The following is a 14,758-nucleotide window of genomic DNA, read 5'->3' as shown; positions in this document are numbered from 1 at the left end:
TGCCAGCAGCTTCTTTGGAGCGGTGAAGGAGCGGTGTGTTTACCGCTCCTCCACCGCTGCTCCCCATTGAAATCAATAGGACAGCGCTGTGTTACCACTGGCAAAACGCCACTATTGTGGCGTATTGTGGGTGGTTTTAACCCTTTCTCGCTTTTACCCCACTAGCGGCCGAAATGCACTGCAAATCCGACACTAAATAGCAGCGTTTTACCACCGACGCTATAGGCTCTGCGGTGTGAAAGGGGCCTTAGTTAAGCCACCCTTGCTAAACATTTTTGACCTGCACAAGTGAAAACTAACCAGCTGACTGGACACTGTAGGGACAGTAGGAACTTGTTAGTACTTTTCTTTCTCACTCTGCTCTCTCTTCCTGTCAGAATGTTCACTTACAGAAATGTGTAATGTAGCACAGATTGGCAGGCCCAGAGTGCTAATCCTCCCTGCCCTGGTACCACTGCAGTAGGATTTTAGGACAGATTCAAATACCCTCTCTAGTTTAAAAATACATGCAGTGATCTCTTTTTATTCAATATATAACTGCATTAACGTGTGTTCTTTTTTATTGGTAAGGAGTTTATCCTAATCAACAGATGTTTTTGCTAGCTTACATAAACTCTTTAAGTATTGCAGCTGTGATTCTTTTTTCAGGTGTTTTACCAATCACAGATCAGCACAATAGGAGAAAGTCTAATATACATCTTTTTCTAAAACAATTTACACTTAATGAGAAACTGTGAATTATGAAATGTGACTGAAGCTTTTGTAATTATGGAGAGTTTATTCAAAGCATAACTAAGCATTTACTTATTGTATTATAGGTATTTATATAGCAAAGTCAATTTACGTAGTGCTTTACACATATGTATTGTACTTGTATTGGACACTGTGCTGCCCATATTGCAGCTTACCAGTCCTCAAAGTGGTACTAAACTCTCAACATGAACACTTTTTAATCCTAAGACAAGTAAAGGCGCAAAACAAAGACAATAATATCAATCAAAAAAGGGGGGAAAAGGGTCCTCAAAATTATGCATATACAGATTAAAACGTCCAGTATATAAGTAGTGTCCAATCCGATACGGTTTAATTAGTTCCTTTTCAAGGGTTTCTACATACAGGGCTGCCACCAAGGAGAAACTGAAACCAGGTTTCCAAACACTATAATGCAAAAATAAAAAGAAGAGGGGCGCCTCTGGGTGCAGATTTTCTTTAAAAATGTAGATTTATTATTAAACAGTTAAAATTAAACTCACATATTCCATGAGTAATATAGGCATTATGATCCATTCACAGTGATTCGCTCCGTCATTCCAGTCCACGGTTGTTAGCTGCTCCTTCCTGTGTCCCCACTGTTGAGTTGAAAATGCCGGCTACAGTGGACTCAGTGTGTATTGAGCGAAGTGAGGCTTGGAGCACTGTGACAAGCGGGACGCGGGGAGATGACATCACTACTCGGTGACGCATTTCCTGAGCGTACAGGTCGCGATGGGGAGGCGACCACGCTCATTGGCCTGATTAGCCTGATGAAAGAGCGTGGTCCCCTCCCCATCGCGACCCGTACGCTCAGGAAACGCGTCGCCGAGTAGTGATGTCATCTCCATGCGTCCCGCTTGTCACAGCACTCCAATACTTTTTTTTCATATTTATTATAGTAAAAATAAAAATAAAATAAAAAATGTTTTTCTATATTGTTGGTCTTTTTTTGTTTATAGCACAAAAATAAAAAATAAAAACAGAGGTGATCAAATACCACCAATAGAACGATCTATTTGTGGGAAAAAAAGGACATCAATTTTGCTTGGGTATAATGTCGCATGACCACGCAATTAAAGTTAAAGTGACGCAGTGCCGTATCACAAAAAAATGGCCTGGTCATTAAGGGGGCAAATCTGTGGTTAAATATGCTGTATTATCACAGTAATGCCATAACAATGCTTTAAAAACTTGCCAAAAAGTATACAAAATAGATACAGTATTTTCTACTAGGACAGTGATGGCATACCTTGGCACCCCAGATGTTTTGGAACTACATTTCCCATGATGCTCATGCACTCTGCAGTGTAGTTGAGCATCATGGGAAATGTAGTTACAAAACATCTGGGGTGCCAAGGTTCGTCATCACTGCCCTAGAGTTCAGTGAATGTGCTGATTTTTATCATCCAATCATGTGCAAGCAAAAATGTTTTTTGTTTTTGTTTTTAATGTCTCTTGAACCTGATTGGGTATTCTTTACAAAGTAAAGCTTCACCACATTCACTAAGCTCTAAGCTAAGCACCACATTCACTATGATGCTCATGCATTCTGCAGTGTAGTTGAGCATCATGGGAAATGTAGTTCCAAAACATCTGAAGTGCCAAGGTTCGCCATCACTGTACTAGGATTTCATATTTTTCAGCCTCCAATGGCAGTCTGTTAATTTGTTCCTAAAATCGTTCATAAAGGGATCTGATTATTTGCAAAGTAACACGAAGACCCTCAGCGGTTCTTTCTTCATATAGAATATATATATATTATTCAGTGCATGTCAGGTGTCAGTGCAGTCTCACAGTCTAGCAGTGCAACCAATAACACCCTACAGGCAGTAAGACAGTTCCATTGCTCTATCAAAAACATTTGGATGACACATTGATCTTGTTCCAATATGTGTCCATCTTAATGTTTGTTGATAAGCACAGAAGCTATGATATGACACTTATTATAGTTTACATTAACTCTACTTTTATCACTGGTTTACATTGTCACAGTCATCTTTCCAGGAGGCTGACCTCATTACAATATGACACCATGTGTACTGCTGATGATGATCCTACAAGCACAGCATTTCATTATTCTTCATCAGACCAAGCTCCTGGCATCTATTTAATGAAAATACACAAGAGCCAGGACACAAAAGAGATGCAAACAATAAAATATTTCTATTTGTTCTAGAGCGACGAACAAACATTTGTACATATCAATCCATTACAATGTATCCATTTCAATCTCTGGACACCTGTCAGATATTATCTCATCTTGATAAATTTGTGAGAGCTGACCCTATGATCCTGTCCTCGTCTGTCTTGGCCTAAATGATCCTATTTAACCTGAAACTCATCAGTTTTTTTCCCTTGGAGTATTACTTTCTGTTTCTAGACAACAAAGACATAAGGGTAGCGACAGACAAAAAAAATGAAATATATTCTACTCTGTGTTTGTTTTATGGTCACCAAAGCAGTTTCTGAGGCAATGAGAGATAAGATGGAAAACACGATGCCTTCAGATAAAGCAACAGCGGCTATTACAAAGGAGTACGAAATAAATAACACTATAATGTCTGCATAATATGTGGAAAATAGTCAACAGACATCCTTTTTATCTGTTCAACAAATATATTATATATAAAAAAATTGCTTTTAGAAAACGTACACAGGAGGAGAGCTCATATATAAAATCTAGAGCAAAGGAAAGATGAAGCTCGTTGCCGATATATGTGAACATGCAAAGAGCTTATGTTATTTTGGGCTGAATAATCAAGATGGGTGAAGATCTTGAACCTGGAAGAAGACTGAGTCATGATATTGGCACCAAAAAGGGAGCAAAGGGAGGTACATTTAGCTCCATTTTAAAGGGAATGTGTGATAGACAAAATAGTTCTTATGAGTATCAGTTTGCTAATTAGATAAAGTAGAATTTCTTCAAAATCAGTGAGTGTGCCCTTACAATACAATACAAATGTAACTCTGTCTGCAGCCACGTTAAATAATATTATAATAGTATTATAATTAGTGCTGTAGCTGGGTACAAACCAACATTGACAGTTCCACTCTCTCTTTTTTTATGCAGCTTTTTGGCACAGTGTCGGAGGCTTAAATTGGCTGTAAAGGTAAATATTTTTTCACCTTAATGCATTCTATGCATTAAGGTGAAAAAGCATCTGACAGTGCCGGCCCCCCCAGCCCCCTTGTTTTACTTACCTGACTCCTCGAAAGTCCTGCGCTCACCCCTGATGTCCTCTTCGCCGCTCAGCCTGGCCGCTGATTAGCTAGAGGGGATGGATTGAAAGCAGCACAGCCATTGGCTCGCGCTGCTGTCAATCACATTCAATGACGCGATGCACCTGGGGTGAGGCCGAGTGATACAGTGAGCGGCTATAGCCACCAGCTGTATCACGGGAGTGCGCCCGTAAGTGCTTCTCACCATGCGAGGGGGCTCGCATGAATGTGAGAAGTACTTGCGGGGGGGAAGCTGAGACAGCCGCCGAGGGACCCCAGAAGACCAGGTTTGGGGCGACTCTGTGCAAAACGAGCTGCACAGTGGAGGTAAGTATAACATGTTTGTTATTAAAAAAAAAAAAAAATAACTTTACAACTCCTTTAAAGCGGACCTGCGCTTTAGAAGTGAAGATGTACAGTCCTATAAAGAAACACTTAGAATGGTTCCTAAGCAGTGCCCTCAAAAGTTTAACCTTTTTCTTGAATTCTTCCTAAAAAATAGTATTCCTCTTCCTAAATTTGACTGTAGTTAATCAGTCCAGTTCTGAAGACTCATTCTGTAGCTGTAATACTGCAGTGTGGAATTATCTAAGGCACTGCTGCCTCTGCCTGGAAAATGTATGTATGCATCTCAGGCTCGATAGGGAGGGGGTGTATGGGTAGTGCATCTACAGCTGCTGCCAGGGGATGGAGCCTGTCCTGGCTCCTGCAAGAGTTGAAGGAAAAACGAGAAATCCCTGGAAATCACACATCTACATTGTCCTACAGAGATGGATAGAGTGGCAACCTCAGCCTGGTCTCCAACCAGGCCATGCCGCAATTCGTTTCACTCCACCCCCCAGAGCTTAGTCATGACTCTGTAGGACAACATAGATGTGCGACTTCCAGGGTTTTTTTCTCTTTGCTTAAACTGCTGCCTCTGCCTGCTTGTCTCTTTGGAGTGAGATTTTGTGATGTCACTACAGTGCTACTCAGTGTTCTCATTGCTGGAGTGCAAGAATCTCCCTGCTTCTGCTTCATTCATTCTGCTGAACTGTGCTTTTTGCAGCTTTCCTGCTGCTACTGGAATACTCACCCGCCAGTCATCAGATCACCAATCACAAGGGACAGCTTTAACATGGGAAAGCAAAGCCCTTAATCTACCAAAATGATGATTCCAGTTCCACACAGAGACAGGGTGCAGAACGTAGTATAATAAATCCTTCAGTAATGGGAAAGAAATTAGGTGCAGTGAGTCTATAGGCAATATGTAAGATTTATCCTTTCTGGGCACAGCATCCACACTACAGGTCATCTTAGGGTCCCAAAACCACCAATTGTTAAATTATGATTTTATAGGTAAAACTGAATGCTATATTATTTTTTCCTGGACTTCAACACTGTGGTCTTGCTTGTAACACACTTCAATCAAAAACAGGAAAGGGTTAGAAACGTGTACGTTTTTTATTGTCATACTGTATGTGTCCCAGTTGGGTAGGATTTCTCTTACTTTCTGTCCCAGTGACAGTGGAACTTCTCTTTGATAGGGAGGCATGCAGTAATGCGGAAACTTAACATTGCTTATTGTGTCTCATTTCGTTCTGTTCCATATGAACAGAAATGAAGGGAATCAGACAGCAATAAAACCCTTCCCGAAGTTCTATACTTACCTCAATTTATCTAAAACTCAAAAAAAGGTTTAGCCAGGGTTAAACGTTAAGTAATATGAAGACATTTTTACATTTGTATGTCTCTTTCTATGCATATAAAACACATAGCATGCTATTTTAAATGTTGCACACATTTGATTACTGTAATAATATACAGTACATGAACTAATATTGGTAATTCAATAACCAAATCCGATATGTAAGGTATTACAGAGTTATCTTGGGTAGTACATCCAGGATTTCAGCTATCTGTAGCATAACCCTTATGTGTTGTCTTTATGTATATTATTTTAGCCTGTAATCATCCTTTAATAGGTAAGTATTCTTTTTGGGCATGTTTGCAATCTGGATCAGTGGAGCAGTTTTTTTCTCACTTTTCTATGGTGTGACTAGGAGTCAGAACTACTATCAAGTTTTTATTTCTGTTTTCCAGTAAGACCTAGACATGAAATAAAGGTCAGGTGTGAAAGTGGGCAGCGCAGTGGTATAGTTGTTAGCACTTTCAGCTAGCAGCAAAAGGGTCGTTGGTTCAAATCAAAACCACAATATCTGCCTGGAGCTTGCACATTCTTTTCTGGTTTCCTCAAACACTCAAAAAACATGCTGGTAGGTTAATTGGTTCCTATCTAAATTGGCCCCAGTTTATGTATGCATGAATGTGAGTTAGGAACCTTAGATTGTAAGCTCCTTGAGGGTAGGGACTGATGTGAATGTATAATGTATATGTAAAGTGCTGTGTAAATTGACAGCGCTATATAAGTACCTGAAATAAATAAAATAAAGAGACAGGAAGGATATAAAAAACAATAACAAAACAGAGAGATGTCCTAACCTCCCCATTAAAGAAATATTCCATTACTTCCTGCCCTAGTAACATGCCAGTTATACAAGACAAAGATAGAAGGTTAAAACAGTCAAACCCTTTCTTTGTGAGAAACCAAAACCAAAAGAAAGTTTAAGTTAAGCATTAAATCTATCGACAAAAGTGCATCCACATGATGTCTCTAGAAGACTTTTCTGTTTTGCTCTACCATCTGATTTATGACTTTCTACATCTGTCTTAGCAGTTTCCAAACAAAAAAACATTAATTTTTATTATTTTTTTTATCTTCGTCCTTATGGAGATGAATGAGAACAAAACCACTTGCAATAGCGTAAAACAATAAAGGACACTTCTGTGTACTTACTGTGGAAGCCATAAGTCTTACTAAGCGCTTGATCAAAGCTTAAATTACGTTAGTTTTCAATGACCATTTTTCAGTGGTTCTTGTATAACTTACCAGCTCTTCTTGCAGTTGGTGGATAAGTTCATCCCGTTCCTTAAGCTGCAGCATCAGCATTGAGCATTCGTCTTTCATTATATCCTATGACAACATGAAATCAGATGTTATAATAGGACTAGCATTTTCTCTTTGTTCTTAACAAGGAAAAGCTGTTTCACACAGTAGGATATAATTGGATCCAAGTAATAAACCTCAATTTTCCTGTGTCATGTGTGATATTTTTTATAGCATCTTCTGAAGTGCAGTATAAACAACTTAATGTGTCTATGATGAAAAATATAAACGTCTTTCACCGCACAAGATGGCTTTGCCAGTGTTTGAATCCCATAAGCTTTGTGACAGGAGCTCCTGCTGTATCTCATTTTGGGAACAGATGGTTATACAACTTAAAGTTAGAAGACGATATTGAAAGAAGATATATTTATTGTTGACTGTTGACGTAATGGATATGAATATTATATTTTTCTATTGAATTCTAGCTAGATGTGTTTCATATTTATTTATTTATTTAGGAATGGATCATTTGAACACAATCTACAAAATTACACTAATTCTAATGGCATGGTAACAATCTATGCAAGAGAGTATTATCCAGTCCACTAAGAGCCCTTTCAGACCTTTGAATCCTGGTGTGTTGTGCTAATGGACTGGTGCATCGGAGCTCCATTGCCTTAATGGCATTGCAACATAACACACATACCCCTACCAAAATGCACAGAACTGCAAGGTATGGATACGTTCTGAGTGCTATATACAAAATGAATACATTTTAATTTTACACAGCAATACCCTTTTCTTTGAAAAAAATAAAAATAAAAATGGGATCCTTCTATTCCTCTAGTTGCAATATACAGTATGTGAGCACAAATTCAACCCATTGGACCCTGTGTGCTCTCCCCCCTTAACACGTCACAGCTAAGTATATCTAAACATGTTTTGTGTTTTTGTTGAGCTCTGCCAGCAATAATCATTTTGTATTGCATAGAAATGTAGTTTATGAGATTTTCAGCTATTGAAGGGTCCCCAATCTGCATGTTAAATACTCTCTAATTTCAAGGGAAATAAACACAAGTGTTGAATGGGTATATTTAGTGATTTTACCAGCTCCTCATTTAAACATTCTAGTGTTTAATTCATTTTAACCCTTTCTTTACCAGGGGTTATCGATGCTAGATGCTAAGCCCAAGTTTAGCAGTGACATTATACAGTATAGGGCAACCTGGCAACCAGTTGACCTGGCAAAACCATATGACTGATTTGCTTGTCTGCTCTGCTTTTGTATTATTCTCTGACAAATGTGCAAAACATAAACATCTTTAACTCTAATAATATTTTCAACAACATATACACTGCGGATACCTCTGCACTCTTAAAGTGATTGTAAAGTTTATTTTTTTTATTCTTTTGTAAAATAGAAAACATGTCATACTTACCTTCTCTGTTTCTCTGTACAAGACCCATACGTTAACCCATATGTTAGGTGGGTATCAAAATGTGATCTCAAGTATCAACATAGTATTTCAACACACTCATTTAGGAAGTATAAATGTCCCCTTGGGGACCATATACTTGATGTCTGGCTTAATGTAAATAGCATACCAGCAAAAATACATAAATTCATGAATAAACACCTAAAATGCAAATGAAGATATTCCTGTCACTGTTGTAGAAATCATAAACACCCAGTGACTAATCCTAAAGAGAGCAGCTCACTGTCACAATGGACTCCTGAGATTACTGGCATGTCTGAAAGTGTTTTTGTATAATCCACTTTGGACGCTTCATATATAGATCTAGATCACAGATTAATACAAGATGTGAATTTCATATGCATGGAAAGAGGCTAACAATAGTGCAGTACCACTTAAACATGTTTGACTAAAACATAAATTGTTACACTCGCATAGGCAAAAATTGTGTCGGTGTGGCATGAATCCCACAGAACACTACGGACTCCCTATCCGGTGTCACAAACCAGTCACTCCCCTAAGAAAGCCAGTTACATAAAACTTGTACATGTAGGGTGGTTCCTACATGAAGGGCCTCATCATGCTTGGATGCTTATGACCTATAAGTGTGCTTTACAAATGTACTTAGCACTGTACTTGCTTTGGGAGTCCAAAACAAGTGCAGTACCATTAAAAACATATGAGAAAAATAATAGGCTGGTCTGTGCTCCAATTGCATTCTGCAGAATGAAGCAGATAAAACTTTGTGGGACACATTAGGCTCATCCTGCATTTTGCTAACAATTTAAAATGCAGGCTGTGGTCTAAAATAATAATGCAGTATCCATCAGATTAGTGGCCTGATCCCCGGTTTACATTACCAGCTTAGTATACTAAATTACTGTGTACCATAATTGTGTTTTTCATCATATTTTGATCTTTTGTGGCATCTCAGTGCTGCAGATCTTCTGCACCTCTTTGCAGCCACATCATGTCCACATGCATGCACTCTAAGCCAAGCATCCTGATAGTGAAAACAATGGACCAAGCCTGTGCAATGTGTGTTGAAACAATCATTTGTAGTCTCTGTTGGAAGCCCATATTACAAGTTGACAATGCAGGAGCACAATTGTGAGATATGGGTACAACATATCCACTCTATGAAAATAAATGTCTATAGAAAGACCTTCATAGCAGGATTATCAGGTATTATTTAAATGAAAGCTGCAGATTAAAACCAAATTTAGGATATCACAGGCATGCATCAAACAATATCTGCAGGGATGGCAATATTATCATTAGACATACATTCTATTCCTCCACCCTTTAGAACTGTGATAGCCCATGTTTTTCTAGCCACCAGGTTATCCATTCTCCAACATTGGAGAAGAATAACAGTCCCACCGATCTCAGAAGTAATACAAACTATCCACACGCATGGCACATATGAGGTTCTACTCTCATCAACCACAGGGAATTATGAGTTATTGTACAAACCACAGGCTCCATAGGGAGAATGGTATAAGCAAAGAGCACAAGACAGATGAAATGTTGGAAAGAAATAACTACTCTAGTTAACAAAAGGAACAAATCTACATCACTATGGCTGATTTTGTGTTTTATGTTTTATATTTTCAGTTGCTTATCATAAAATGGGTTGCTGTACTCCAGATAACAGACATGTTGATAGATAAACAGCAATGGTAGATAGATGACAGATATGAGAAAGTGATCTGGAGATATGAACAGCATTCAAATAGGAGAACATAATCCAGGTGTCAATATTAAATCAGATAAAAAAAAATCCTCTTGGGATTTATATTTTTAATAAGAAAATGTTTTCTCCAATTTAAATGTCGACAGGTTATGGACAGTATTTAAATACTTTAATCAAGCAGTAAAACAGCTTTAACGCTTCTGTTGCCACCAACATAACTATTAAAGTGGTTGTAAAACTCTGCAGTGAAACATTAACAAAGTATATCCTTACATAACGTGTACTTGCCTTGATCCAAAGCACCTAGTAGTGTGATTTCTGTCTGCTCACTCATTCCTCTGTTATCTATATGAGTCATCTCTAATAGTGTATCCTGACACCATGTAATTCTGGGAGATGGTCTGCCCTCCCTCCAGCCCATAGCAAGTGACTGACAGCTTAAACTGTGCATGCTTCCCTATGAGATTGTGTACAGTGTATGTGTCTATTCTCTCCATTCAGGTATCAGATTACACTCAGCTCCCTGCTCCGTGCTGTGCAGTGTGTGACACGAAATCCTCAGCCCTTGCCTTCTGAAGTTCAGAAATGCAGTGTAAAATGTGTGCTTTAGAACAGTGGTCATCAACTCTGTCCTCAGGGCCCACTAACAGGCCAGGTTTTATGTATTACCTTGGGGAGATGCAGAGTAGAATACTGCAATCACTGAGCAGCAAATGATCACCTGTGATGTATTTCAGTTATCTTGCAAACCTGAGGACAGGGTTGATGACCACTGCTTTAGAAGGTTGTACTGGAGAGAGGGTGCAGATAAACAAGTTCAATGTATGTAGGAGGATCTGTTTCATTTCTGTGTAACACCTGAGGTCACTTCAGTCACTTCAGTGGGTATACTTATGGGTTTACCACTTTAAGTCAGCAACAGCCGCACCAGAATGTACACAAACTCCTAGCAGCTACAGCATTCAGAAATTTGTTAATATTTTTGTTAATATTTTTACTTCTGCCTTCCATTAGTAATCGAGTAGCCACCGTGCCATGTATCATTCCTGGATGACCTGGACCATCATGATGGCTGTCAGGACACAGAATGGTGGGGAACATCTGAGCACTGCTCTTCCCTATGGGTTTTAAAAACATACTGTAAGTGCTAAAGCGTCACCCATGGCCAATTCAGGGTACTTTTGGGTATTTTGCTATTATACAGGTGTATATATTTGGTATGTATTTATTTTATGAATCCTCATCTTTTTTGTTTATTCAAGAAATTCTATTTTTTACTGAAAATATTGGTTTGTTTAACAGTATGCTATTTATCATATGCCATAAAAAAACACTAACACCATTTTATTCTGCTTTCAGAAAATATAAAACGTTTGCATTTTAGCATGTGTGCAACAATGAAAAAAAAAATGCTATGATAGCAAAAGGGCTAAAGCAAGCCTTCACTTACATCAGTGGGGCTTCTTCCATGGGACCACATATGTGCATACCTGTGTTTGTGCTGAATAATGTCACCAACAGCTCAAGGTCTCATAGTAACAGTCAGGAGCTAGAAGGACCAGCTCTCAATCACATGATTGGTGTGATAACCTGTGATTGGCTCACTCTTGCTCTCATTCTCTTCTCCACTTGAATGGAGAAAAAGACACACTATCTTTTTGTCCTTGATAGAGGAGAAGAAATAAAATATTTGTGTAAATTGAATAGCTAGATCAGGGTTTGATTTAGGTCAGTGTCCGGGTCGAAGGTCAGGGGTAGAGTCAAGGGTCATGGCCAGGGTCAGTGTGTTTTAGGTAGGATTAAAAAAAGATTGTTTTATTTAATGTAATTTAGTAAGCTTTTGGTAGGAGAACTAAAGCAAAATACACACCCTTGTTTCTGTTTCTGGGCAAAAACAACAAATAATATACACATATGTAGTATTACTGTGGTCATTAGGAATATAACAATGTATTTTGGGTGTTTTTTTTTACTATTTTGGGTCAGTTTTTCTTTAACAATAAAATAATGAGGAGACATCCATTACCATTCACAACCAAATGAAGGCCCAAGTTGTCCTTAAAACAGGTACAATTCACCTGGCATTTGTTTCGACCTTTATCCTTAAAGTGGTCCTAAAGACTGAAACCTTCTGTATACAGTTACCGTCTCCCCCTGTCCACCCAATTATTACCTAAGCCTCCCTCTGATCCAGTACTTTTCACGATAGCCTTGGTTGTATGGGGACTCTCCCAGTGAGCCAATGAGGATAAAGCAGGGACAAGGGCGAGACCTGGCTCTACATGTCTTATAGATGCATAGAGCAGCAGATTTGAAGCAAGCACGAAGCACTGCCCCCATGACAAGTGGATTTCTCTGGGGCACTTCTGGAAGGGGAGGAGTTAGGAGCACTGGTGGGGGACCCAAAAAGAAGAGAAACAGGGCTGCTGTGTGCAAAACCACTGCACAATGCAGCTAAGTATAACCTGTTTGGTATTTTAACTCCCATCTCGCCTGTGCTATAGCTGAAAGATGAATACAACATGGGCCTTAGATGCCGGGAGGGTGTCCGTCAACATCCTCCCATGCATAAGCTGCCTGAGCACTTTCTGCGGGGCGCACGCAGCGTGCTCTGAGATCAACGAGTCTACGAGACTTGGCTGATCATAGATTAGAGTAAGGGGTCGATCCCGACCCCTTACCACGTGTTCAGCTGTCAGCCATTGACAGCTGATCCTGTGATGTAAACAGAGCCAATAATCAGCTTTTTTTTCTTCACGCTGACAGCCTATCAGTGCCCACCAGTGCCACCTACCAGTGACACATATCAATGCCCACCAGTGCACTTATCAGTGCCACCTTTCAGTACCGATCACTGCTGCCAATCAGTGCCCATCAGTGCATCATCCTCAATGTTGCCTATCAGTGTCACCTACCAGTGCCCATCAGTGCCACCATCAGTGGCCACCAGTGCCACCTATCTGTGCTACCTATCAGTGCCACCTATTAGTGCCCTTCAGTGCCGCCTCATCAGTGCCCATTAGTGCCACCTTATCAGCCTCATCAGTGCCACCTTATCAGTGCCACTTTACCAGTGCCTATCAGTGCAGCCTATAAATGCCCATAAGTGTAGCCTATCAGTGCCTATAATCAGTGCCTATCAGTGCTGATCAGTGCAGCATCATGATTTGTTTTGTTTTTTAAGGAAAAAATAAAAACCCTAGTAGTGATTAAATACCACCAAAAGTAAGCTCTATTTGTGTAAAAAAATGACTGCACAATTGATATTCACAGTGCAACAGCGCTGAAAGCTGAAAATTGGGCTGGACAGGAAGGGAGTTTAAGTGCCCAGTGGGCAAGTGGTTAAAAAACAGCAAAAAATTAATAAAAAACAAGAAAAAACAAAGCTTTACTATCCCTTTAAATGATTAGAGATGCATGTCTTAATAGTGCATGCAACTACAGAGGTCAGTGAGAGCTTGTTAAACAGTATAATATCCAAAGTCTGGGCACAGCGGCATTTTAGGCCAGGCATCGACGGGTATCGATAATTAAAATTTTCTACATTTGTTTGTTGAAATGAGTCGGCAGAGATTTCAGTGTTTCTAATACAGATTTAAAATGTTATTGTGAAGTGAACATTAGACAGATTCTGAAGCATGGAAATCAACAGAGCATTTACTGAAGCCTCAATGAAAGCTTATTTTTGTTTAGTACTTCACAAGATAAGGACAGATTAGACAGCTCTGCTTAGTTCTAGTTTGAACTTGTGAATAGGATTCTTACAGTCCCAACAATCAGAAATGGTGTTGCAAAAAAAAAAAAAAACAGACACCCACTGGCAAATCTACAATATGAACGCCATGTACAGGTTTGTTCGAGCTCTAGTTAAAGTTAGCACATTAAAAAAGTTCATAAAGTTTACTAAATAACTAGGCAACTATTTAAGGAATTGTGCATAACAGTCCCTTCCTTATGTTTCTATATCATGTTAAAAAAGAGTAACATAGGAAAGATGAAACTTTTAACGTACTTATTCCATACCCAACCATAGGTTCCCCTTGCCTACTCCAGCAGTTCATTGGTTTGATTGAACTTGTGAAATTTGGCAGGTCACCATGTCTATTAGTTGTTGTGCTGTATAACAAATTCTTTAATACTAATAACAATATTCAGCTTACGGCGCAGGTGGAAAAAACGAGCGTCCGTCCGCCGTAACTCTACTCACGGCGATACACCTCCGGGTCAGGTGACCAAAATTTGTGCGCAACATGTCACAGCGTGCGCGCACGTCCTCCCTATCTGCAAGAAGTGTCCGCAGTGGAGGAAAAAGGATAGACGTGGCCCCTGCCTGGAGCCTAATCCATCCTCCTAAGGTCACCACATGTCCGCTCCAGGGGGGGAGAATGAACTCCTCAAACCACTCACTGCGAGGGCAGCCCAAAGGGGGCCACAATATAAAGCAATACATTAAATAAAAAAAGAAAATTCCTTTGAAATAAACATAATAACAAAAGATCAATCAATGACTGGCTCTATCGGAAAGGAATGAGGCATGGTAAGAACCCACCCGCACCGACAGAGCCAGTGATTGATAATCATCAACCATTAATAATAAAATTATAATACAGAGCTTGCCATATGGGTCAATGCCTATATATTGATTTACCAAAATCTCCAGATTTAGAATAGAGTCTGAAAACTCTATAG

The 14,758-nt window shown here is 39.4% G+C and overlaps 1 protein-coding gene across 2 annotated transcripts in view; it reads right to left on the bottom strand.

The window, feature by feature from the left end:
• Nucleotides 1-14,758, bottom strand: part of CCSER1 (coiled-coil serine rich protein 1) — a 1,276,606-nt gene that overhangs the window by 184,371 nt on the left and 1,077,477 nt on the right. For both annotated transcript variants that reach the window (XM_077476557.1, XM_077476558.1), the window contains one exon: nucleotides 6,902-6,985. In XM_077476557.1, the coding sequence (XP_077332683.1) occupies nucleotides 6,902-6,985 (84 nt within the window). The remainder of the gene's footprint in view (nucleotides 1-6,901; nucleotides 6,986-14,758) is intronic.

Source organism: Lithobates pipiens, unplaced genomic scaffold (genome assembly GCF_037356315.1).
Source record: "Lithobates pipiens isolate NorthernLeopardFrog02 unplaced genomic scaffold, aLitPip1_a1.2 Scaffold_13, whole genome shotgun sequence".
NCBI classification, from domain to species: domain Eukaryota; kingdom Metazoa; phylum Chordata; class Amphibia; order Anura; family Ranidae; genus Lithobates; species Lithobates pipiens.
This window is presented reverse-complemented; position numbering and strand designations above follow the sequence as displayed.